At 51.4% G+C, this 25,403-nt stretch overlaps 1 protein-coding gene across 2 annotated transcripts in view; it reads right to left on the bottom strand.

The window, feature by feature from the left end:
- Positions 1 to 2,599: 2,599 nt before the first annotated feature.
- igf2bp2a (insulin-like growth factor 2 mRNA binding protein 2a) overlaps positions 2,600 to 25,403 on the bottom strand; it is a 52,073-nt gene continuing 29,269 nt past the window's right edge. The window contains exons 4-16 of one of the 2 annotated variants that reach the window (XM_079733126.1): positions 25,306 to 25,357; positions 21,235 to 21,298; positions 19,046 to 19,339; positions 17,641 to 17,775; positions 15,753 to 15,875; positions 13,644 to 13,779; positions 11,532 to 11,669; positions 10,860 to 10,928; positions 8,846 to 8,968; positions 7,754 to 7,828; positions 6,277 to 6,408; positions 4,892 to 5,005; positions 2,600 to 4,202 (exon numbers count right to left, since the gene is read on the bottom strand). In XM_079733126.1, coding sequence (XP_079589252.1) covers positions 4,098 to 4,202; positions 4,892 to 5,005; positions 6,277 to 6,408; positions 7,754 to 7,828; positions 8,846 to 8,968; positions 10,860 to 10,928; positions 11,532 to 11,669; positions 13,644 to 13,779; positions 15,753 to 15,875; positions 17,641 to 17,775; positions 19,046 to 19,339; positions 21,235 to 21,298; positions 25,306 to 25,357 — 1,560 coding nt within the window. In that variant the 3' untranslated portion in view covers positions 2,600 to 4,097. The remainder of the gene's footprint in view (positions 4,203 to 4,891; positions 5,006 to 6,276; positions 6,409 to 7,753; positions 7,829 to 8,845; positions 8,969 to 10,859; positions 10,929 to 11,531; positions 11,670 to 13,643; positions 13,780 to 15,752; positions 15,876 to 17,640; positions 17,776 to 19,045; positions 19,340 to 21,234; positions 21,299 to 25,305; positions 25,358 to 25,403) is intronic. The other variant, XM_079733127.1, reaches the window with a different exon arrangement.

The following is a 25,403-nucleotide window of genomic DNA, read 5'->3' as shown; positions in this document are numbered from 1 at the left end:
ACCACCCCGACTCCCTGGAGTCATAGCAAAGCAAACCTCAAGCCCTAGACACAGCGACATGAACGCGGATAAGTCCGAGGTCTGGAGAAGAAAGAACAGAAAACAAGAACAACGTGTCCTTCCTCTTGCCTCAAAAACATGTCCAATTGTGTACAAAACGGTGGAGCGGGCGTCTCACTATCACAGTGACTTAAGTGTGAGTCACGAGGTACAACGGTGCGTTCAAGGCAGTGATCTGCCCCGATGCACGCTGCAGCACGGTGGCAGTGTGCTGCGGTAGTGTTACTGAAAAGATAGGGTTACGAGTGTTCTGTCCTGGGTCCAGTGAGCGCCTCTAGTCGCAGTGTGTGTGTTTGGGGGGGGGCGGGTCGCCAAAATGGCCTCACGCTGGGGGCCGTTGTGTTTCGATTTTGTTGTTTTGTTTTCATGAACTACTCTTCCTGTGGTCACATGGACAAGCATTCCAACTCTTCTGCTGACAGCGGAGAAAACGTGATGTCCGCCGTCTTAAATCAACACAAGCGTAATAGTTAAAAAGACGTCAAAGACAAAACACTAACTTTCACTATTGTTCATTTATTTAAACCCCCCACCCCTACATTGGTTTTAGTTTTTAGTCACTAAAGTCAGCCTTGGTTTCTCAGAGGTAATTCCACAAAAAAAAAGAAATGTACAGCACAAAAGAAATGAAAACGGCGGGAAAGTCCCCATTCTTGAAAGAAGCCGAGACGCGCTAAAAAGGGCCTCCAGCCATCTCTCACAACGCGGGTTTGATTGGTTAAGTGTTAGGTAATAAGAGAGAGAGAGAGAGAGACAAGAAAACGACACATACATACATGTGTGATACATGTTTTCACATATACATTAACTTGTCGTACACAGTGACATTTCAATGACTAGTTGTTCTACATTCTACACAGAAGACTAAGGTATAACTTCATGTTCAAGAGTCCTGTCGTTTTTGTATTTTTACAAATTTAAAATCGTTTGTTTTGAAATCCACCCCGAGTATGTTGATATAAAACAGAGCTGGTAAGATTGATTCGGGCGTTTTACAAAATTCCTTTTTTTTTCTGAAAACAAGTGAATACACTTTCTTTTTTTTAACACAAAAAAAAAAACCTGGATGCACAATTAGGAATACTGGAGGTACAGATTTAATACCGTTTCAATCGTATTTATGTTTGGTTTTGTTTGTAATGTCCTTTTCTTTGTCGATGATGAAATCAGCACACAACATTCAAATTCATAACCACTTCGGGCGAGTTGACCCCTTCGATCCTGTCTTCATTCCTTTTTCATTCGTTATTGAATTTGACTAAGAAATCTGAATCTTCTCAGACCTGGTCTGCAGGAGGTGGAATGGCGTCCAGACCTTCGCTGCGGTGTACAGAAGTTTAAAGACCTGTTGTTTTTTTTTGCCCCCTCTCGCTTTGAGCTGGACCTGAAGAGCGTAAAAGTTTGCTGTAAATCTTTTTTCTCTTGTTCTTCTTTTTATTTAAAAATAAAAAATAAAAACGGTAGGTTTACAAGGCATACAAAATGTTGGTAAAAGGGGAAATGAAAGATTGGACTGAGGTGCCCTAAGGCCTGAGGTAGATCATAATACTGACGTGCACACTGCTCACATCCGGACCAAAGTAACGCCTTGGTTCACTTATTGATCGCCTATTCCTTTTCTTTTTCAGGTTTCATGACATTATTATTCATAGTCTAGTTTTTCAAGAATAAAACACTTCCCTTCAAAGTAATATGGCAGTGTCCCACTGAGAAATAAAGTTTCTTATCAATAGCTCTCATCACAAAATAGGAAAAAAATAGATTCATAAATATTACTCTCTCTTTTTTTTTTATATATATACACACACACAGACATACATGCATGCACGCGCGCACACACGCACACACACACACACACACACACACACACATACACACTCGGGAGGAAGCTGTGCGTGTTGGCGGTTTAACCTTTAGCGTCTGGAAGGTGAGCTGGGCGGCGGCGGCGGCGGCGGGGGTCAAATAAGGCAACAAGCTTCCGTGCTCTCCATGGGGGGCGAGCAGGGGCTCACCCCCGGCAGGGCCACAGGTGCACAGCAGCGGGTCGGTGGGCCACGGAGAGCACCGAGGCAGAGCGAGCGAGATCGAGAGAGAGAGAGACATAGAGAGGGAGAGAGAGAGAGAGAGAGGGATAGAGAGAGAGAAAGCGAGAGGGAGAGAGAGAGAGTGAAAGAGACAGAGACAGAGAAAGAATGAGAGGAGGAGAGAGAGATATAGTGATATATATATATATAGAGAGAGAGAGCAAGAGAAACATAGAGAGTGAGAGCGAGAGCGAGAACATTCGGGTGTGCCCCCGACCCGGCACCAGGGACAGGGCATGGTGGTGATTTTCTAAAAGGCTGCATATTGTACATTCACAGCTGTCACGCCCGTCAGAGCGCTCCCTACCCCGAGGGAGGGTCAGAGCCATACACAGATGCCATCGTGTGTGTGTGTGTGCGTGCCACAGGTTAGTGCCCCCCTCGTGATACCCAGCCCCCCGACCCTTTGTTTTTGTTGTGCTCCTCTTCCTCACTCTCGCCCAGAGCAGGGTGAGTCTGGATGAAACCCCCCCCCCCCGAGCTGGTCCGAACGCTCACTTAAGGCAGAACGTATGGTGGGTGCACATTCCAGAACACGGGTTGTCACGCGTAGTTTTGCATTTTTTTTAAGACGTCAGTATTTTTTTATCCATCCGTTTCGTTTTTGAATTTTACTTAGAACCATCTTTTTTCTTAATAATATTAATTGTCTTTCTTTTTCTGTTTTTTTTTGTCCAGGACATCAAGCATGAATGTATATACAGTCTAATGCACACGGAAAGGGAGACTAGTTCATTGGTAAATAGTACAATAAAAATTAAAATAATAAAAATTCCTCTTGTGTGTTTAAAACCTCTCTGGTAAACGTGGCAGTCAGTTCAACTCCAAAAGGCTGCAGATAAGATTATTCATGAACTCCATTTGTTTGAGTCAAAAACAACATGCCAGGTGAGAGAGAGAGAGAGAGAGAGAAAGAGAGAGAGAGAGAAAGAACGAGGAAGAGAGAGGGAAAGAGAGTGAGAGAGTGATGAGAAAGTGAAAGCTTAGGAAAAGTAAGGAAATGGAAGAAATGAGAGAGCTTATTATAAGTGAAGTCATCTGATATCAACTGTAAGAAACATTTCCAAGGGATGTTATCCTTTGCGTTGGCACACACACAGGCTTGTTTTCAAAGACTTAGAACCAATCTCCGGTTTCAGTTAAATTTGATGTCTAAAAAAAATCTCAACCAGTGTGACCGTGAGCTCTGCTGCCACCTCATCTCTGGAAACGAAATGAAAGTACGGACCTTCATCCGTTGGGCTATTCCACTAGAGAAAACGACATGCAAACCGTCCATGTGTATCAGTATACGTCACTACGCTGCGATAATACCACAAAGATGACTTGCTTGCTCTTGCGATCTGAACATCACACACCCTGTGAGTTAAGCGTCTGCTGCTACCACCGGCTCTCCCTGCACCCAAACACGTCCATCACAGCGTGCTCGTGTTAATGCGGTCTGCACTGCTCTCGGCTGTCTGTTAGGCCTATGTTAGTCCGACTAACGGGATAACGTTAAATAGGGCGAAGTCAATTATCTTTTCAAAGTTTCGTTTGATTGTTTTTGTCGTTTCTTTTTTCTCTTTTAATGAATTTAACTGTAAAGATGTCCAATTCTCCATATTATCACCCCCCATCATCATCAACATTATTCTTACTATTATTATTATTTTTTTATTATCCTTTCTGTTTTTTTTTGTAGTTTTCTTTTTTTAACGTATAAGTATATATCAGCGCCCCCCCTGGCTGGCAGTGCACACTACGCCCTCAGCATTCCGCTCACTCCGTCCCCTCCAATGAAGCTCTTTGGTTTTGTTCCCGTGCTGCTGGTCTGCCCGCCGTGTCCCCCACGGCCTTCCTTCCTCCTTCCTGGTTGCTCTCTCTTTCGATTGGATCGTCTCCGTGTCCGTGTGTCGGGAGGGCTACATTCATTGGCTGGTCGCCCCCTGGAGCGCCCCCCCAGAGGCCAGGTCACTTGGTGGGGTGGGCGGGCGGCGCGGAGGCTCCCTGCTGTTGGTGCTTCTGTTCCTGCTGCTTCACCTGCTGGATGATCTCCCGGATCTTCCTCTGGGCGGTCTTGGAGGGGTGGAGAGGTGGAGGGGGGGGGGGGGGGGGGGGAGAGGGGTGAGGAGGGGGGAGGCGATGTAGGGGGGACCCCCGGTCAGACCGGGCCGATCAAACATCCCGTACAGAACAGTGGAGGTCGGCGGCGGTGGACTCAGTGTAGACGGTTTGACGTCCAACGTTTAGTTTGAACGTCTCAATGGCGTAAACAAGCGAGGCAATAAGTAGTGTTTCTTAGGTGGTGTTATATGTCGTTCGAGGGTTATGTTTTAGTGTATCGTATTGTAGTGAAGTGTTTTGCATTGTATTGTATCGTAATGAAATGTATTGTATTATATTGTACAGTATTGTATTGTAATGCATTGTTTAGTATTGTATTGTACTGTACTGTATTTTACTGTACTGTACTGTACTGTACTGTACTGTACTGTACTGTACTGTACTGTACTGTACGCTGCTGTCTTGGCCAGGCATCTCTTTGAAATTATATTTTAAACCTCAATGAGACCAATCTGGTTTAATGAAGGTTAAATAAAAAAGATAAGATAATAATAACTCAGAAGAATAAATTGCCTCCAGAAGCGCCTTTGTAACGTTTATATGTCGTGTATCACAGACACCAACTATTCACACACCAGCTCGTGTGTGTGTTGCTGTTGTCTCTGCCTCCCACGTGAAAGATGTCGTTAAACATGACATACCTGGCTGGCGAAGAAATGGCCGCTGATCTTCACAAAGACCTCGTCGTTCTCGTCGGGGGTCTGGTCCCGTGGAACGATGACCTCAGCGCTGGTCAGGTTCTGCAGCTCATTCACCTGGAGAAGACACAGAGGTCATGACCCTTGACCCAGGACATTACTGCCCACGTAAGCCCTCAGTAATACTTCATTCAGTAGAAATACGGAGGCAATGAACCACTAGCTGAATGGTAAATGGATTGCATTTATACTGCGCTTTTCTAACCAGTGGCCATTCAAAGCGCTTTACAATATTGCCCAACATTCACCCATTTATGCACACATTCACACACTGACGGCGGTGTCAACCATGCAAGGCGACAGCCAGCTCGTCGGGAGCAGTTAGGGTGAGGTGTCTTGCTCAAGGACACCGCGACACTCCGGGAAGTGAGCCGGGGATCAAACCAGCAACCTTCCGGTTACCAGCCAACTCGCTCTAACTCCTTAGCCACATGCCGCCCCGACTAAGTTCTTACATCAAACACATTATTTCCCTCACAATCGCTCAATTAACTTCAAAATGGCCCTAATAAACTATTGTTTACCTTTCGCAAATCCCCCTGAACACCTGACATCAGAAGGTGAGAGCTCAGGATGTCTCACTCCCACATTATAAACATCACCCGTTCTACGCTGCTACTGTTCTCTCCCGGCAGACTGCACCTTGTAATCTTCGACCACACATGACGAGCCCCTGCCTATTCGGTCCCCCTCCACCGTACTCAGCCGTATTTCCCTTTGACTTGAAACACTCTGCTGCAACGATGTGTAGACGATGTGACATCACGGAGCCATTCTGGGGAGTGTAGGAGAATAACACGCCGGTGCAAACCCCGCAGCAGAAGGCAGACCAGCGAGTGACAAACGACTCGAATACGATCCCACACATAAACCCTGGAAAGGACTGTACTCAAAAGTGTACTTAAAAGGTGACGTATAACACCACCAGGAGTGAGTGTGATCAGCCGTTACAAGCCATTTTGAAAATCCGCCTCTTCTGACATCACGAGTGGGTTACAAGACGATTTTCAAAACGGCTTGTAACGGCTAATCACACTCACTCCTGGTGGTATAACGTTTCATCTTTGAACATTAACCACTCCACTGATAAAGGTCCTAAACGGTTTCCTTGGGAACTCGGGGTTAGTTGCTGACTAATTCAGGATCTAGGGCAGCCTTGAAACTAAAGGGAACAATTCCCGTAGAAAGCGGGAGGATATAGGGAGGCAGTTTTTTCTTGCCCTTGTAGGGGCTTGGGTCAGGGGGGTGTCATAAATATTTGGCCTGTTAAGCCCTGTGAGACTGTAACGGTGATTAAGGGCAATAAAATTAGAATAGAATTGACTCACGGTTTTGCCGCCCTTGCCGATGACGCGCCCGGCGGCAGTGGAGGGAACCTTGATGTGGGTCTCCAGCTTCACCTCCTCTTTGGCCGTGAAGAAGTTCTCCTCCTTCAGTTTCCCGAATATCCTGCCCTGTGCCTGCATCACACGGGGTGGGGGGGGGGGTGGAGGTGAAGAGAGACCGGGGTAAACTGGGGGTACACTGGCGGTTCATAGGGGTTCACTGGGGCTACATCGGAAATCAAACTACAGCTGAGTTGGGAATGAAACTCAAGAAAAACTACTGAGGTTAAAGTGTGTCACTACGCAAACTGTACTGTCCTGGGTATTTGCTGATATTTCCCAAAACACAATGGGTTTTAATTATTTTTTTTATAATTAATGAGCTAATTAAAATGGGTTAAAAATAACACTCTTTTTAATGTACGCACTTATTGTATGTTGTACGTCCTTGCACTCAAAAATAGTACATTGTGCAGCGTCTTATCCTAGCTATCTTTGTTGCACGGTTGGTTCTATAAACATCCTTACTCTACCGACACGATATATTGTTCCTCTTTCTTCTGATGAATGAACTTATTGTAAGGCGCTATGGACAAAAATGAACTAAGTCACCTTGGTTAAAAGCGTCTTGCTAAACGCCCTTAAAGGGTACTTCCGGTGTAAAATAGATTTGGGATATGTTTCGTATGATAATGAGTTGAAACGTTCGTTTTGGAGCACAAAAACCGTATATAGACGCTTTCTTCAGTTGGCTGTTTTTAGACGATTTTATCAAAACGCTATAAACTTGGAACGATGGGGGCACTGGTTATGGTAAAAACTAAATCGCTATTTTAAACCATTTAAAAGGCTAAAAGTAGCCCGCCACTTCTTTGGTAGTATAATAAGGGTCTTAACATACAAAACGAGGCATTGAGAACTTTGCAAGTGTACAGATTGTTTATTAAAAAGGACATTTTATACACACAATACCATCAGTAGATCACCCATCTACGCCATTTTGTTTTTAAGACTCGATAAGTAGATTGGCGAACAAAGAGCATGTGTGTTGCTGACGGATGTCACAATCTCTGTGTTCGTCAATCTACCTATCGAGTCTTAAAAACAAAATGGCGTCGACGGGTGATCTACTGATGGTATTGTGTGTATAAAATGTCCTTTTTAATAAACAATCTGTACACTTGCAAAGTTCTCAATGCCTCGTTTTATATGTTAAGACCCTTATTATACTACCAAAGAAGTGGCGGGCTACTTTTAGCCTTTTAAATGGTTTAAAATAGCGATTTAGTTTTTACCAGTTTTTACCCCATCGTTCCAAGTTTATAGCGTTTTGATAAAATCGTCTAAAAACAGCCAACTGAAGAAAGCGTCTATATACGTTTTTTTGTGCTCGTTTCAACTCATTATCATACAGAACATATCCCAAATCCACTTTACACCGGAATTACCCTTTAATGTAAACGTAACGTAAATGTCTCACCTTGAACTGAGCCTCAGGTGGTCCAGTGATGATGACCATCCTCTCGGTCACCTCTGGGTTTTCTGCCGGTGCGATCTGACTCACGGGACACAGGAGCAGGTGTTTAGAGAGCAGCAGGCGGGGGGGGGGGGGGGGGGGCTGAGCATCTTCACGTCCACATGAATGCTACCCTCCCACCCCCCCAACAGACAGACGCACTGTCCTGGTGCCTCGTCACTGTGAGTCATCCTTCTTCCAGATGCTCTGTACACACCACGCACCCTCTACACACTCTGTAAACACTACACACTCCGGCGGGGGGGGGGGGGGGGACAGCTCAGACCCCAGCCCTCGCGGCGGAGCCAATGAGATGACAGAGCCACCGCCACTCAAACATTTTGTTTTGTCGTCTGTGTTGGATGAACCCCCACAGTCAGCACTTCTAGGAATCTCTCTCTCTCTCTCCACATCATAGATAAACCCTCTCTCTCCCTCCCTCCCTCTCTCTCTCTCTCTCTTTCTCTCTCCCTCTCCACATCATAGATAAACTCTCTCTCTCTCTCTCCCCCTCTCTTTCCCTGTCCACATCATAGATAAACCATCTCTCTCCCTCCCTCCCTCTCTCTCTCTCTCTCTCCCCCCTCTCTCCCTCTCCACATCATAGATAAACCATCTCTCTCCCTCCCTCCCTCTCTCTCTCTCTCTCTCCCCCCCTCTCTCCCTCTCCACATCATAGATCAACCATCTCTCTCCCTCCCTCCCTCTCTCTCTCTCCCCCTCTCTTTCCCTGTCCACATCATAGATAAACCATCTCTCTCCCTCCCTCCCTCTCTCTCTCTCCCTCCCTCTCCCTCCCTCCCTCCCTCTTTCTCTTTCTCTCCCTCCCTCCCTCCCTCTCCCTCTCTCTCTTTCTCCCTCTCTCCCTCTCTCTCTCTCTCTCTCTCTCTCTCTCTCTCTCATGATAAAATATGCTGAAACCACATCTGGGAAGTTAGAGTGCATAGTTACAGAGACACCATGGGGAGGGTGTAACGTTTGGCAGGTTAGCCTACAGCCTGTCTGTCAGATAGCCTGGCTGTCTGAGGGGAGGAGGACTGGAGGACTGAGGCCCACCTTGATTGAAGCCCCAGCGAAGCGGGCCAGTTGTTTGATATGTTGGCCCTTCTTGCCGATCAGCGCCCCGACAGCCTGAGTAGGGATGAAGAGGTAGACTACCTCCTGCTCTGGAGCCTGCTGCTGCAAGGAGGAAGAGGAGGAGGAGGAGGAGGAAGAGGAGGGGAAGCAGAAGGGGGAGGAGGATGAGGAGGGGGAGGAGGAGAAGGAGGAGGAGGAGGAGGAGGAGGAGGAGAAGGAGGGGGAGGAGGAGGAGGGGGGGGAGGAGGAGGAGGAAGAGGAGGAGGAGGGGGGGGAGGAGGAGGAGGAGGAGGGGGGGAGGAGGAGGGGGAGGGGAAGCAGGAGGGAGAGGAGGAGGAGAAGGAGGAGGGGAGGGGAGGAGGATGAGGAGGGGGAGGGGAAGCAGGAGGGGGAGGAGGGGAGAAGGAGGAGGGGAGGAGGAGGAGGGGGAGGGGAAGCAGGAGGGGGAGGAGGAGGGGGAGGGGAAGCAGGAGGGGGAGGAGGAGGAGAAGGAGGAGGGGAGAAGGAGGAGGGGAGGAGGAGGAGGGGGAGGGGAAGCAGGAGGGGGAGGAGGAGGAGAAGGAGGAGGGGAGAAGGAGGAGGGGAGGAGGAGGAGGGGGAGGGGAAGCAGGAGGGGGAGGAGGAGGAGAAGGAGGAGGGGAGGAGGAGGAGGGGGAGGGGAAGCAGGAGGGGGAGGAGGAGGAGGAGGGGAAGGGGAAGCAGGAGGGAGAGGAGGAGGAGAAGGATGAGGGGGAGGGGAGGAGGAGGGTAAGAGGAACAAAAAGGAGAAGGAGAAGGAGGAAGAGAACGAGGAGGAAGTTGACAAGTTGAGGAAGGAGGAAAAGGAGAAGGCGAAGGAGAAAGAGAACGAGGAGAAGAAGGAGGAGAAGGAGAAGAAAGAGGATGAGTAGAAGAAGAGGAACAAAAATGAGAAGAAGGAGGAGAAGGAGAAGGAATAAAACAAAATTAGCTCCTTTTTATGAATAAGATCATACATGTTTTTTCCTCCATTTGGTCGAATACTGAAACCTTGATTGGAAAAAACAACACCCACTAGTTTAATAGTGTGTAAAGAGGGTGGAGGTTCCTGTTTGTGTGTAAAGGTGGAGGTTCCTGGCTGTGTGTAAAGAGGGTGGAGGTCCCTGGCTGTGTGTAAAGGTGGAGGTCCCTGGCTGTGTGTAAAGGTGGAGGTTCCTGGCTGTGTGTAAAGGTGGAGGTTCCTGTTTGTGTGTAAAGAGGGTGGAGGTTCCTGGTTGTGTGTAAAGGTGGAGGTCCCTGGCTGTGTGTAAATGTGGAGGTCCCTGGCTGTGTGTAAAGAGGGTGGAGGTTCCTGGCTGTGTGTAAAGAGGGTGGAGGTCCCTGGCTGTGTGTAAAGGTGGAGGTCCCTGGCTGTGTGTAAAGGTGGAGGTTCCTGGCTGTGTGTAAAGAGGGTGGAGGTCCCTGGCTGTGTGTAAAGGTGGAGGTTCCTGTTTGTGTGTAAAGGTGGAGGTTCCTGTTTGTGTGTAAAGAGGGTGGAGATTCCTGGTTGTGTGTAAAGGTGGAGGTCCCTGGCTGTGTGTAAAGGTGGAGGTCCCTGGCTGTGTGTAAAGAGGGTGGAGGTTCCTGGCTGTGTGTAAACAGGGTGGAGGTTCCTGGCTGTGTGTAAAGGTGGAGGTCCCTGGCTGTGTGTAAAGGTGGAGGTCCCTGGCTGTGTGTAAAGGTGGAGGTTCCTGGCTGTGTGTAAAGAGGGTGGAGGTTCCTGGCTGTGTGTAAAGGTGGAGGTTCCTGGCTGTGTGTTAAGAGGGTGGAGGTTCCTGGCTGTGTGTAAAGGTGGAGGTTCCTGGCTGTGTGTAAAGGTGGAGGTTCCTGGCTGTGTGTAAAGGTGGAGGTCCCTGGCTGTGTGTAAAGGTGGAGGTTCCTGGCTGTGTGTAAAGAGGGTGGAGGTTCCTGGCTGTGTGTAAAGTTGGAGGTCCCTGGCTGTGTGTAAGGGTGGAGGTTCCTGGCTGTGTGTAATGGGTGGAGGTGGGGGACCTACAGAGTGCTGGTGGGGCAGGGTACTTGCTGGAGGTACCCTGTAGAGGCCACTAAGATGTGAAGAGTGACTCTGAAACGGAAACACAAACAAGAAACACAGACCCGTCAGATTATACAGGAATGGACCCAGAGGCGGTGTCACACGCTCTCTCACACACACACACGTGCACGTGCACACACACACACACACATCCACACCCACACACACACACGTCTAAAGGGGGAATTTGGGTGGGTGAATGAATCACACGTTCACATTACGAGCTTGACAACAATACATTCTGAAGCTCTGCCTCAGAGGCCTGCGTCTCAGTGCCAGATGATACCGACTGTTACAGATAACTGAGTCATCCCTGGAGGGCTGGGGGGGGGGGGGGGGGGGGGATTCTGCGTGTGGTTTCAAACTGTGTGTGCGACCGGATGAATACAAACCCCCCCAGTCAAAACACTGTTGTGCATCAAAAGCACCTCACTACTCTGGGTTTACCCCCATCGAGGACTTCCTGGCCGGGAGCAGGCATTAGCTCGACGCGCTTTTACAACAAACACAAGTGGCGGTGGATTCAATCAAGGGGTGGAAACGTGACAATGAAAAACAAAAACGTGCCCATATATGGTCATGGTGCTATGTAGAGGAAGTGAGACGGAGAGGAGGTGAATGAGGGGAACTCACTAGGAAAGGATTGTATCCCGCGGGTGCCACTTGGGGGACGCCACCCCTCGGCCCGGCAGTAGGGGGCAGCACTGAGAGGCCGGAGGAGAAGATGCCCAGGGCATTGAGGTTCAGGCCCGCGGTAAGGTTGGTTTGTTGCTGTCGGGGAGAGAGAGAGAGAGAGAGAGACACACAGTACACGTGAAAGGTGGGCGACCAACTGTTCAAACACAGAGACGTTTCGACTCCGCTGATCCCTTTTTCCAGTCTTTATTCTCCTCATTATTCCTGCTTCCTGGAAGCGTGACGGACACAACAGGGTCTGCTTTCACCTCTCTCGCTCCTTCCTGTCTGTTGTGTGGGTTGAGTGTGAGTGTGTGTGTTTGGCTGTTGAATGTGTGTGTGTGTGTTTGTCGGAGATTTGAGTGTATGGGTGTGTGTCTGTGTGTGTGTAAAGTGTGTGAGTGTCTGTGTGTGTGTAAAGTGTGTGAGTGTCTGTGCAAGTTTTTGTGTGTGTGGGCACACATCGATGTGTGTGTGTGTTTGTGTTCATGCGTGTGTGTGTGTGTGTGTGCTCAGTGCAACGTCCACACCGCCACGCTAGATGGCCATAGCGGCCCACTACACAGACGTCCGGCCGGTGAGAGAGAGAGTGTACACAGCGTGTCCACCGCCGTACACCCGGCGCACCGCCCGCAGTGTGATACATCATGCCTAAATACCCAGATACACATGTCAACAAGGGACCGAAATGAATACACCATCACTTTGTGTTGCCGGAGCACCAGAAATAGCCTCGTTTACGACGCAAAGAAGCCTTCAAGAAATAAACATTTCCATGACATAAAAGCCCGTCTATTTCGAAGCCCGTTGTCAGCTGCCCCCCGACTCGAGTCCAGCAGGCCTCAAGACGCCAATATTAGCCCTGGGAGAAGAAGGCCAATCTCCCACTGGCTTTAATCCAATCAGGAGTAGACACACGTGCGATGACATGCTACCCCGTTCCTCCTAGTCTCCGCCCATCCCCGTCAGCAGCTCTGACCTCCACAGGCTGTTCTTCCCCCCCCCCCCCCCCCCCCCCAATCCTCCCCCTACCAACCACCCCCAGCACGGTGATGATGATGTCACCGGCTCTGTGTGAAAGACTAGCCGTTCTGCGGCGCGGCTACCGCGACGGCGGCGGCGGCGACGGATATCAGGTGTATGCTGGGAACCGCGGCGTGCTCCAGCAGGCACACAGACACTCACAGCAGGGGTGGGGGGGGGGGGCGTGAGTCAGAGCTTCTCGCTCGCCTCGTAATGGCCTCCTTCTCACGCAAACACACAAACACACACACAAACACAAACAGGCACACACACGCACACACGCACACACACACACACACACACACACACATAAACATAAACATGCTTTGCTGAAGCACTTTGCGAGTCACTGATGAGCTATTTGGTGATCGTTTACACCGCTCCGTTTACCGGTCGGACAAGCAGCGGCGTTAGTGATGCTGTTGGGTCTGATGGAGCGGTATTACCGCCGCGCCTCGTACAGGGTTTCATACACCGCCGCCGCACACACGCCCAGGGGCCACCGAGTCACGAAGAGGTCATCACACGCAGTCCTCTCCCCGTCGTCCCTCTCCTCCTCCACCCCAAGCAGCAGCAGGTCCACCACGCTGGGCCGCCATACCTTCTCCTCCCGTCTCATGGTGAGGGGTGGAGGAGGCCTCTGCCTCCACCACCTCAACCAGCAGGGTGGAGGAGACTACCTTGCACAGACCACCACCAGCCACCGCTTCACACGTTCACACTCTGCCGCCGCCGCCACCACCACCGTCGCCACCGCCGCCACCACCACCACCACCACCACCACCTCCGCCACCGCTGCCGCCGCCACCACCGCCGCCGCCACCACCGCCACCGCTACAACTATGACTCCACCACACACACACGTACACACACGCATTCACCTCCAGGGCGGACTCTACCACCGCCAACACCACTACAAGTATGACACCACACACACACGCACACCCAGGCGCACACGCACGCACACACACCCCCACACATACACACACCCACAACCACCCACACACACCCACACGCACACAGTGCTAAATGTGGGGCGGGGCTTACGTTGATAGCAGCGATGTCGTTCTCGTAGGCCTCCCTCAGCTTCCTCATGATCTCAGCCTCGGCCTTGCAGCAGTCCTCCATGGCGCCCTTCACCGTGATGGTCCGCTCCGGGTTGTAGATGGTGAGGTCCTGTAACCTGGGGCCCACACACACACACACACACACACACACGCACACGGATGCAGACACGCACGCAAGCACGCACGCACACACACACACACACACACAGGGATATGAAAACGTTGAACAGCGATTAGTCGAGCAGCTCGTTCCCCTTCAGCAGGTGAGGTCACTCAGTGTCGATGTTAAATCACTGCACTCATCTCATATCAGCCTCATCTCGTATCAGTAGAACATGACTCAACCTCATCGCACAACGCGCTGCGGTGCAGCCAACATAAAGTCTGCAACAACACAGGTTTTACATTAGGGTAGAGTTGGTCCTAATTGTGGAGGGATGTGACGGATTGAGTTTCACACAGAGGATCGTGTTGTTGGAAATAAATAATGACGAATAATTATGGTTCATTATTATTCATCATTATTTATTTCCACTTATGTGAAAATAAATACTGGCTGAATAATTCTTAATAATTCTTAATAATAACACTAAATAATGACACAAAAACATCACTAACTAAGTACAAATTGTGGCAAAAAAGCTAAAAGATGTCTTCCCAACACACACTTGAATTTCAACCCATTGCTCCATTGATCAAACGATCAATGGCTCCATAAAACCACTTAGCCTCCATCCTGCAAAGCAGAAAACCCCTTTGTGTCTTTGAATATGGAGCCAATCTATTCCGTTTGCCCTGTGTGTCTGTTTGTGTGTGTGTGTGTGTGTGTTTTCGTGTGTGCGTGCAGGTGTGCATGTGTGTGTTTGTGTGTGTAGGTGGAGGGGCCTTTTGAAAAGATATACCATCTCAGAGACTAGTGTAGAGTCTCATCAATATCTGATGCTGCCTCTACCTCTCTCTCATTCCCTCCATCGCCCTCTCTCCCCCTCAGTCCCCCTCTCTCCCCCTCAGTCTCCCTCTCTCTCCCTCACTCTCTCTCCTTCCCTCTCTCTCCCTCTCTCTCCCTCTCTCCATCTCCCTCTCTCCCCCTCAGTCTCCCTCTCTCTCCCTCCCTCTCTCTCCCTCTCTCCATCTCCCTCTCTCCACCTCAGTCTCCCTCTCTCTCCCTCTCTCTCCCTCACTCTCCCTCCCTCTCTCTCTATCACAGCTCATTACGCCCTAACCACAGTAATTCATTAGCGCAAAATGAACGCGGGGTTGAGGAGTGCGGTCCGTATAATGGGGTTGTGATCACCACTCTTCTGAAACGAGGGTCCCCTAATCAGCTCGTCACATCAGGACAGAGCTGTGCCTCTCTGAGTGAAACCACATGCCCCGCTGCTGGGAAGTGTGTCCAAAAATCAAAGGCCGTTCATGGTGAAGATGTGGGGGGGGGGGCAGGGAACCCAGTTCCTCGCCCTCTGGGTTCTTCTTGGTGGCTTCTGGGAGCCAGGAGATAGACACCTGCTAGCAGTCAGTGGTGATGGTGTGTGTGTGTGTGTGTGTGTGTGTGTGTGTGTGTGTGTGTGTGTGTGTGTGTGCGTGAGTGAGAGAGCGAGGGAGCGAGTGTGTGAGTGAGTGAGTGAGTGAGTGAGTGAGTGAGCTATTGAGGCAGCGAGTGAGTGAGTGAGTGAGTGAGTGAGTGAGTGAGTGAGTGAGCTATTGAGGCAGCGAGTGAGTGAGTGAGTGAGTGAGTGAGTGAGTGAGCTATTGAGGCAGCGAGTGAGTGAGTGAGTGAGTGAATGAGTGAGTGAGTGAGCTATTGAGGCAGCGAGTGAGTGAGTGAGTGAGTGAGTGAGTGAGTGAGTGAGTGAGTGAGTGAGCTATTGAGGCAGCGAGTGAGTGAGTGAGTGAGTGAGTGAGCTATTGAGGCAGCGAGTGAGTAAGTGAGTGAGTGAGTGAGCTATTGAGGCAGCGAGTAAGTGAGTGAGTGATTGAGTGAGTGAGTGAGTGAACTATTGAGGCAGCGAGTGAGTGAGCGAGTGAGTGAGTGAGTGAGTGAGTGAGTGAGTGAGTGAGTGAGTGAGTGAGTGAGTGAGTGAGGACTAACGAGGAGATGGTGATCTTGGTCCCGGTGTCTTCTTCGATCTTCTTCAGGTTGCGTCCCTCCTTCCCGATCAGTCGGCCCACCAGGCTGTTGTGGGCCAGGATCTTCAGGGGGATGTCCTCCGTCCTGCACACACACACACAGACACGCAGGCAGGCACGCACACACACACACACACACACACACACACACACACACACACACACACACACACACACACAAACACACACACACAGGCACGAACACAAACACACAAACGCACGTTAACAGATTTATTGAAGTGCATACATACAACATATGCAAATATACAAAAATGACAAATGGCAAACATTGTGTCCCAGGAACACAATAGCGCATAAAGACGCACACAAACACAAACACACACACCTAATGGTTGCAGAAACATACACACAAAACACATACACACACACAAACAGCATGCCCTCATTGGCATATCGCACCCAAACAAATACACAAACACACATACACAAGTACAAACACACAATCCCAAAAACCTCCAGCAGTGCCGTAGGAGCAGGGCTGTGTTGTGGTGCGATGAGCTGCTTGGAATGTGGATAACGGACCAGCTGGGAGCGCTGGTGACTCTCACAAACACTGTGTGTGTCTGTGTGTGTGTGTGTGTGTCTGTGTGCGTGCCTAGATGCCTTTGTGGTGGTGGGAAATGTCCTCCGTAGCCAGAGATGCGATGAGGGGCGTTTTATCGGTAATGTGTTTGCGCTTAGGCCGACATGTGTGGGACTGGGGGGGGCCCGGGAATCGGTTCTGAATGAAGCGGTGGTTTCACTGTGGGGGGGGTTAAGATCACAGTGTGAAATAAGATGAATAAGACGATGTACTTTGAAGGAGTGTGTGCAGGGCGAGGTAGAGGAAGGGCGGCGAGGCCTTTCAAGTTGGATATCCGTTTGGGGGTGGTGGTGGCGGTGGTGGTGGCGGTGGTGGTGGTGGTGGTTAGTGGGTTAGGGCGTGTGGTGGTTACTGGTGACTGGTGACTGGGCGAACCTGCGGGAGCCGGGTCGATAAGGAGGCGTACGGCGGGGTGTGGAGAGGCGGCCGGTGTGACGACGGGGCGTTTGTCAGCGTGGTCGTGTGCAGCCCTTTATGTGTGTTCTCGGGAGGAATCATTCGTCTGTCGGCGGTGAGGGTGAGGGTGGGGGTGAGGTCACACCAGAGCTCTCCACTCTCAGGATGGGTGGGTGAAGGAGCCGTGCGCGTACAATAGGAGTGAAGGAGTGGGAATGAGTGTCTCCTTAAATGTGTCAAGAGCCATCGACAGCCCACTGATACGTGTGCGTGTGTGTTTACACATGGGGAAGAGCGTTTGGTGAAGGGATCAGATCAGAGGACTGCTGCGTGGACACGAGAGAGGACAGGAGAGACTCCTACCCCAAGTCTCCCCTGCCTCTCCTGTCTCCCCTGCCTCTCCTGTCTCTCCTGCCTCTCCTGCCTCTCCTTCCTCTCCTGTCCCTCCTGCCTCTCCTGTCTCTCCAGCCTCCCGTCTCTCCTGTCCACACACGAGAGACAGGAGAGTCTCCGGTCTCCGGGTTACTTAAAGGATCCTCCAGGTTAGTTAAAGGCTGAGATCAGAGGACGGCTGCGTGACCCGGAGTGGCTACAGATCCAGCGCTGTATAGTGATACCGCCATTAATGACCCTGTAAGGACAGCAGGTCCCGGGCGCAGGGAGGCCTCGGGTTGGCCGGTAATGTAGACGCTTTGGGAATCGAACCCGGGATAAAAGAGTGGGGTCAAACTTGCCGCGGTCAAACTCTAAAGGTTAAAGTCAACAGGAAGATGGCGTGTTTGATCAATGCCGTTGATCGGTGTTATTGATTGGTGTGTGTGTGTGTTTGGGGGGGGGGGGGGGGACTCACGCCTTGGTCTCCACGGCCTCCTTCTGCATGATGTCCAGGATCATGCTGCAGGCGGAGGAGCAGCCCTCGGGGGTGGAGTGGATGGTGATGGGCTTCTCCGCCGCACCCGCGTTCTCCTTTCGATGGATGTCCACCCTGGGAGAGAGAGGTAGGGGTGGACAGGGAGGGAGGGAGAGAGAGAGAGAGAGAGAGAGAGAGAGAGAGAGAGAGAGAGAAAGAGAGAGAGAGAGAGAGAGAGAGAGAGAGAGAGAGAGAGACAGAGAGAGAGAAAGAGAGAATGAGAGACAGAGAGAGAGAGAGAGAGAAAGAGAGACAGAGAGAGAGAGACAGAGACAGAGAGAGAGACAGAGAGAGAGAGAGAGACAGAGAGACAGAGAATGAGAGAGAGACAGAGAGAGAGAGAGAGAGAGAGAGAGAGAGAGACAGAGACAGAGACAGAGAATGAGAGAGAGAGAGAGAAAGAGAGAGACAGAGAGAGAGACAGAGAATGAGAGAGAGAGACAGAGAGAGAGAGAGAGAGACAGAGAGAGGGAGAGAGAGAGAATGAAAGAAACAGAGACAGAGAAAGAATGAGAGGAGGAGAGAGAGAGAATCAAATGGGTAAAGAGATGAGGAGAGAGAAAGAGAGGTAGGGCGAAACAGAGGGTTGAGAGAGAGCTAGGAGGAGGCTTGGCTTAGTGTCATTTCTAAACACGTCCTTGGGACCAAAGCAGTCCGTCTCATCTGCTGTTTTCACAAGCAAGGAACAAAGCGGTAAGAAGTGTCACAGAGAGTGCAGCAGGAGGGGTGCAGACGGTTTTTAGGTTCACAAAGAAGAACCCTAGAAACAAATCCCAAACTCAAACTCCAGAGAGAGGGTGTTTAGAAGAGGCTGATGTTCCATACAGCGAGCAGAGCAGCCGTGCCTGCGAAGTAGGGCTGAACGATTCGGGGAATTCAGCTAATTGCGATTAATTTGGACCAATATTGCAATTTAGAATGCATTTTTTCTTTTTCGAGTTCCGTATGTTCTGTATTATTCACTAAACAGGCAATAAATCATTCTATAGTATGACCCACACAACATTGGAAGCATTCAACTTATAAACTCCTCTTTCCTTTAGGCCAGGCCTATGTGTTGAGATGAATTGATATTTTAACATCTCTATTTAACTATTGAATTAAAAAAGTAAAACAAATACGAATCTCCTACTGTACGCCAGTAACAGTAACAAACCCCCCCCCCCCCCCCCCCCCCCAAAAAAAAAAAAAAACCTTTAGTTTAAACTTTTTTTAAACTTTTTTTTGTGGTACTTTTTTTTTTAAATCAGCCTTTGTGGTTTGCATATGGCGTTGTATTACATGGCGCTCTCGCTGTGAATTGGACTAATGGCTCGGCCGTGGTGCGGGGTCTCCGGGGCCTCACTTGGACTGGGTCTGCTTGGTGACGTTCTTGATGGTCAGGCCCTCCTTGCCGATGATGGCGCCCACAAACTGGGTGGGCACCAGCATGCGCAGCGGGAAGTCGTGCTGCTTGTGCCGCGGTGCCCCGAACCCCCCCGAGGGCCCCGGCTGGGAGCCCTGGTCCTGGTCCCTGGAGGAGCGGCCCCCGCGACGCATGCGCGGGGCCGTGAAGGCCGGAGCGGCGTCCATGTCCAGAATATACGACACCCTGAAGGAGTGTTCCTCGAGCTGGTGGCCCGTCAACTTCTCGATCGCTCTGCATTGGGGGGTGGAGGAGGGGGTGTTGGAGGTGTTGGGGGTGTTGGGGGTAGTGTTGGAATGGAGGTGGTGGGTGGAGGTAGTGGAGGAGGTGGGTGGAGGTAGTGGAGGAGGTAAAGGTGGTGGTGGTGGAAGAGGTGGGGTTGGAGGTGTTGTGGGTAGTGTTGGAATGGAGGTGGTGGGTGGAGGTAGTGGTGGAGGTGGAGGTGGGTGGAGGTGATGGTGGGTGGAGATGGAGGTGGTGGTGGAAGTGGGTGAAGGGGATGGAGGAGGTGGTGATGGAGGTGTTGGGGGTAGTGTTGGAATGGAGGTGGTGGGTGGAGGTAGTGGAGGAGGTGATGGTGGGTGGAGATGGAGGTGGTGGTGGAAGTGGGTGAAGGGGATGGAGGAGGTGGTGATGGAGGTGTTGTGGGTAGTGTTGGAATGGAGGTGGTGGGTGGAGGTAGTGGAGGAGGTGGGTGGAGGTAGTGGAGGAGGTAAAGGTGGAGGTGGTGGAGGAGGTGGGGTTGGAGGTGTTGTGGGTAGTATTGGAATGGAGGTAGTGGGTGGAGGTAGTGGTGGAGGTGGAGGTGGGTGGAGGTGATGGTGGGTGGAGATGGAGGTGGTGGTGGAAGTGGGTGAAGGGGATGGAGGAGGTGGTGATGGAGGTGTTGTGGGTAGTGTTGGAATGGAGGTGGTGGGAGGAGGTGGGTGGAGGTAGTGGAGGAGGTAAAGGTGGAGGTGGTGGGGTTGGAGGTGTTGTGGGTAGTATTGGAATGGAGGTGGTGGGTGGAGGTAGTGGTGGAGGTGGAGGTGGGTGGAGGTGATGGTGGGTGGAGATGGAGGTGGTGGTGGAAGTGGGTGAAGGGGATGGAGGAGGTGGTGATGGAGGTGTTGTGGGTAGTGTTGGAATGGAGGTGGTGGGTGGAGGTAGTTGAGGAGGTGGGTGGAGGTAGTGCAGGAGGTGGAGGTGGTGGTGGTGGAGGAGGTGGGGTTGGAGGTGTTGTGGGTAGTATTGGAATGGAGGTAGTGGGTGGAGGTAGTGGTGGAGGAGGAGGTGGGTGGAGGTGATGGTGGGTGGAGATGGAGGTGGTGGTGGAAGTGGGTGAAGGGGATGGAGGAGGTGGTGATGGAGGTGTTGTGGGGTAGTGTTGGAATGGAGGTGGTGGGTGGAGGTAGTGGAGGAGGTGGGTGGAGGTAGTGGAGTGGGGAAAGGTGGAGGTGGTGGAGGAGGTGGGGTTGGAGGTGTTGTGGGTAGTGTTGGAATGGAGGTGGTGGGTGGAGGTAGTGGTGGAGGTGGAGGTGGGTGGAGGTGATGGTGGGTGGAGATGGAGGTGGTGGTGGAGGTGGGTGAAGGGGATGGAGGAGGTGGTGATGGAGGTGTTGTGGGTAGTGTTGGAATGGAGGTGGTGGGTGGAGGTAGTGGAGGAGGTGGGTGGAGGTAGTGGGGGAGGTAAAGGTGGAGGTGGTAGAGGAGGTGGGTGGAGGTAGTGGAGGAGGTGGAGGTGGTGGAGGAGGTGGAGGTGGAGGTAGCGGGTGGAAGGAGGTGGTGTTGGTAGTAGTGGTGATGGAGGTGGTAGACGAAAGTGGGTGGCAGTTATTTTTGGTGGATGGAGGTGGTGGTGTTTTTTAGCATTGTTGGTGGAGGGGGGTGGGGATGGAGATCATGGAGTCGGAGGTGACGGAAAAAAGATTAGGAAATTATGACGCTCCTAAAATGTACAACATGTAATCCAAACAAACGCTACAGTACGTTCCAGTATGTGTAGCATGCGGGTAAGATCTGTGTAAAGTAATGACGTTACTTTAATCAGGGTTAATGAGAGGCTAGGGAAACCTGTGTTTTAACTAACCGGAGCGCAAATCAACTGATTGGATTAACGAGCAGGCCGGGGTCAGACATGTGCTACTTACAGTTTGGCCTCTTCCTTTGTGGCGTACGTCACATTCACCACGGCGGTCTCTGTGTCAGTGTTCACTGTACGACAAGAAGCACAACAACAGAAGAAGAACAAACGGTGGGTCATGTGTCTTTTCGTATGCACGCCGTGACGCTGTGTAATTGTCGCCGCGTTACCACGGCAGCAAGCCCTGCCTCGCCTCAGTGCCAGCGACCGGGCATGAATGGAGGGACTCACAACCCCACTGCGGTCACGGCCCCGAGCGATTGGCTGCTTACAGGAACTGGGCTCCAATTGACAAATTCCCGCGTGACATACAACTACAATTTTGTGGAAGGCCAAGTTGTGTTGTGAATGTGTTTCCCAAACACAAAAGAGCACAAAATAAAACGAAAATATCAAACGGAATCACTTCATTCTTACAATCAAATTTTTTTTGCCTGAAAATTCAAATACTTTTGTAGAAGTGTTAGCATTAGTAGCGGTAGAGGTGGCAGTAGTACACTCTGGAGTTGAACTCTCATAATTAACCTAATTAATGACACCGATGTCTACGTGACACGCTCCAAGGCAACCCTGGCCAGCAGTGCTCATGACTGGGTGAGTGGGCCGGTCCAAATCAGATTAACATAACGGGCATGATGAGGGCATTGTGTTGCTTTGAATGCAGTCCTTGTGTGCCGTGCGTGGGGCACTGCGGCCCGTGAAAACAGAGGGGGGGGGGGGGGGGGGGGAGGAGGTGCAGGCATTACACCAAAAGAATTAAGGACACAGTTTTTAACCTCTTTTGTATGGATGGATAGTTTGTTGTTCTTCACGATAGGACACCTAGCTTGCTGTAGAACATCACAGCCAATCAGAACTCAAACGGCCTTTGTGGCACGACCGCTGGCACCGGCTACTTTGTTTGTGGTTTGGCAAAAACTATTCTGTATTGATGACAGGCGGAAAAACAAACGCTTTCTGCTTAATCTCTTCTCTTTGTATCGGCTTCGGGACTATTTGTCTTGTTTGGTACCGATAGTTTCTTTATCAAGGTGTTGTGTAGTTTCCCCCTGAACCACAGGCCAGAGGTCTGCGGGTGTAGAGCTGTGTGTGTCTGTGGTCCGACCGCGGCCCTGGACCCTGGCTACTCATGGAGGAGCACGGTAATCACAGAAGTCATGTTGTTGCTTCTATTAGTGTTCTGGCTCACCCACTACAAGCTCAGGAAACAAACTGGCTCCAGGCCTAAAAATATGCCGGTGTCAGACAAGTCTGACATTTATTCCGATAGGTAAATCTGCTTTCTCTTTGCTTATCTCAGAGAGCTAAGTACTTCCTCTGACAGTGAAGTTTGTGTGTTTGTGTGTGTGTGTGTGTGTTTGTGTATATTTTATGTATGTGTATGTTTGTGTGTATGTGTATGTGTGTGTGTGTGTGCGTGTGTGTGAGTGTGTGTCTGTGTGTGTGTGTTTGTGTGTGTGTGTCTGTGTGTCTGCCTTTGTGTGTATGTGTTTGTGCGCTTGTGTCTGTGTCTGTATAAGGGTGTGTGTATGTGTCTGTGTGTGTGTGTGAGTGTGTGTGTGTGTTTGTGTGTATGTGCGTGCGTGTTTGGGCGCGTATGTGTGTGTGTGTATGTGTATGTGTGTGTGCGTGTGTGCGTTTGTCTGTGTGTGTGTGTGCATGTGTGTGTGTCTCTGTGTGTGTGTGTGCGTGTGTGTGTGTGTGTGTGTGTGTGTGTGTGTGCGTGTCTCTCCGCATGCAGGGATCAGGCACTCTGGAAGGGTTAACCCGGTGGCTTCCAGCTGGCATGGAGTGGCTTAGGGGGCCGACCCTGATATTGTCCCAGGGCCAAGTGCTCTCAGGCTGGGCTGCGCGTCAGCCCGTCCCCCCTGCCCCGCCCGGCCTCCAGCAGGCCTCCCCGTGCCACACAGGAACAAGAGGAGTGGGGGGAGGGGGTACTGGGACACGGTCACACGCCAGACAGAGTGACAGACAAGCATGGCGGGCCAGCAGGGAGAGAAAAACGGGCCGTCAGACACACAGGCAGGCAGACAGGCCATCAGACACACAGGCAGACAGACAGATGGGCAGACAGGCATGCGGTTGGGCTGGAAGGCAGGCAGACAGGCGAACGGGCAGACGTACTAACAGAAAGACACACGGGCAAGCAGGCGGTCACGCAGACAGATGGGCAAAGAGGTGTGCGCAGTTGGGCTGAAACGCAGGCAGAAAGACAGGCAGGAGGACAGGTAGACAGACGAACGGAGAGGCACACAGACAGACAGGCACACAGACAGACAGGAAGGCAGGCATGCAGACAGACAGACAGACAGGCAGGCAGACAAACAGACCGGCAGACAGAAAGGCAGACAGGCAAGACAGAGAGGCCGACAGACAGACAGGCAGCGGGAGAAGGTGGCCGGTGTGCAGCTGAGCAGAAGCGGGGATGAATGAAACCCCGGGCCCGGGGGGGGGGAACGCTCCAGACTGACAGACAGACAGACAGACAGACTGACAGACAGACAGGGCAGTCCTGGCGCTGTGGACGGGGGGCAGGCGTCGAGCGGCAGAGGTTCAAGCGATGGCGGGCGGGTGATGGTGTGTCATCGAGGTGGGGTTTGGGGGCCAGGACCGGGCAGGGCGACTGACCTGCTGCTGCCTCCCAGCACCTGTCCTGCCCCAGGCCGTCCCCAGTCCGCCAGGGCTGGCACGGAGCACGTGCGTGTCTGTGTGTGTGTGTGACTGTGTGTGTGTGTGTGTGTGTGTGTGTGTGTGACTGTGTGTGTGTGTGTCTGTGTGTGACTGTGTGTGTGTGTGTGTGTGTTTTTGTGTGGTTGTGTTAGAGATGGAGAGCAAGAGAAGAAAATGAAGTATGAGCAGGTTTTTTTTTATTTGTTTGTGTATGTGTATGTTTACGTGTGTGTGTGTGTGTGTGTGTGTTTGTGTGTGTGTTTGGTCCAGTGGAGAGTTTCTGTTTGAGCTAAGAGATTCCTGTACTTCTGGTTATCACCACACACAGACACACACCCATAAACACAAACACACACACACACACACTCACACACACACTGAACGACTCACCACAGGCGCCTACAGTAACCTCCCCTATTACCGCTGTGTACCTCCCCAAAACACACACACACAAGCACCCCCCACATACACACACACAAGCACGCCCCTGGCCACACACACACACACACACACACACACACACACACACACACACAAACACACACACACACAAACACACACACACACACACAGAAACAACCCACACAAACACACACACAAGCCCACCCCCGGCCACATACACAAACACACACACACACAAACACACGAGAACACATTACTACTGGATGTCAGCCATATTTGCCCACTTCAATCCATAAACGTTGTGCCCTGGTAATACACAGTACTCATTATAGAGTCTACATGGTCCTCAGACGCTCCCCCACCCTTCCTCACCCCTAGAAGACTCACATGGCAGCACAAAGACACTGGAGGGCGGGAAGGAGAAGGAGGAGGAGGAGGAGACGGAGGGAGAGGAGGAGGAGGAGGAGGAGGAGGAGAGGGAGGAGGAGGAGGGGGAGGAGGTGGAGGAGGATAGGGAGAGGAGGAGGAGGAGGAGGAGAGGGAGGAGGAGGAGAGGGAGGAGGGAGAGGAGGAGGGAGAGGAGGGGGAGGAGGTGGAGGAGGATAGGGAGAGGAGGAGGAGGAGAGGGAGGAGGAAAGAGAGGAGGAGGAGGAGGAGGAGGAGGAGGAGAGGGAGGAGGGAGGAGGAGAGGGAGGAAAGAAAGGGAGGAGGGAGGAGGAGAGGGAGGAAGACGGGGAGGAGGAGGGGACGGAGGAGGAGGAATGTATGGTGGGCATTTCAGATTCAGAGATGGGTAATGTTTAGATATTATCCATGTGCTGGCACCAGGGAACAGAGACCACGAAGAGACCAGTGACTCAGTGGGAGGTGGGTGTTTGTGGTATGTATGTGTGTGTGTGTGTGTGTGTGTGTGTGTGTGTGTGTGTGTGTGTGTGTGTGTGTTGAGGTTACGCAGAGAGCACATGAACATGGTGGTTCTGAGTCAGGCGACAGGATGATGCCGTACCTTGTTCCACATTTTCTACGGTACCATACTGGGCTAGAAGTCCATCCAAAACCTGAGGGGGGGGGGGGGACAGAGAGGAAGGGTTTAGAGAACAACAC

Source organism: Pollachius pollachius, assembly GCF_949987615.1.
Source record: "Pollachius pollachius genome assembly, chromosome: 3".
Taxonomy (NCBI): domain Eukaryota; kingdom Metazoa; phylum Chordata; class Actinopteri; order Gadiformes; family Gadidae; genus Pollachius; species Pollachius pollachius.
The sequence above is the reverse complement of the archived record's forward strand: the minus strand, read 5'-3'. Positions and strand labels throughout refer to the sequence as shown.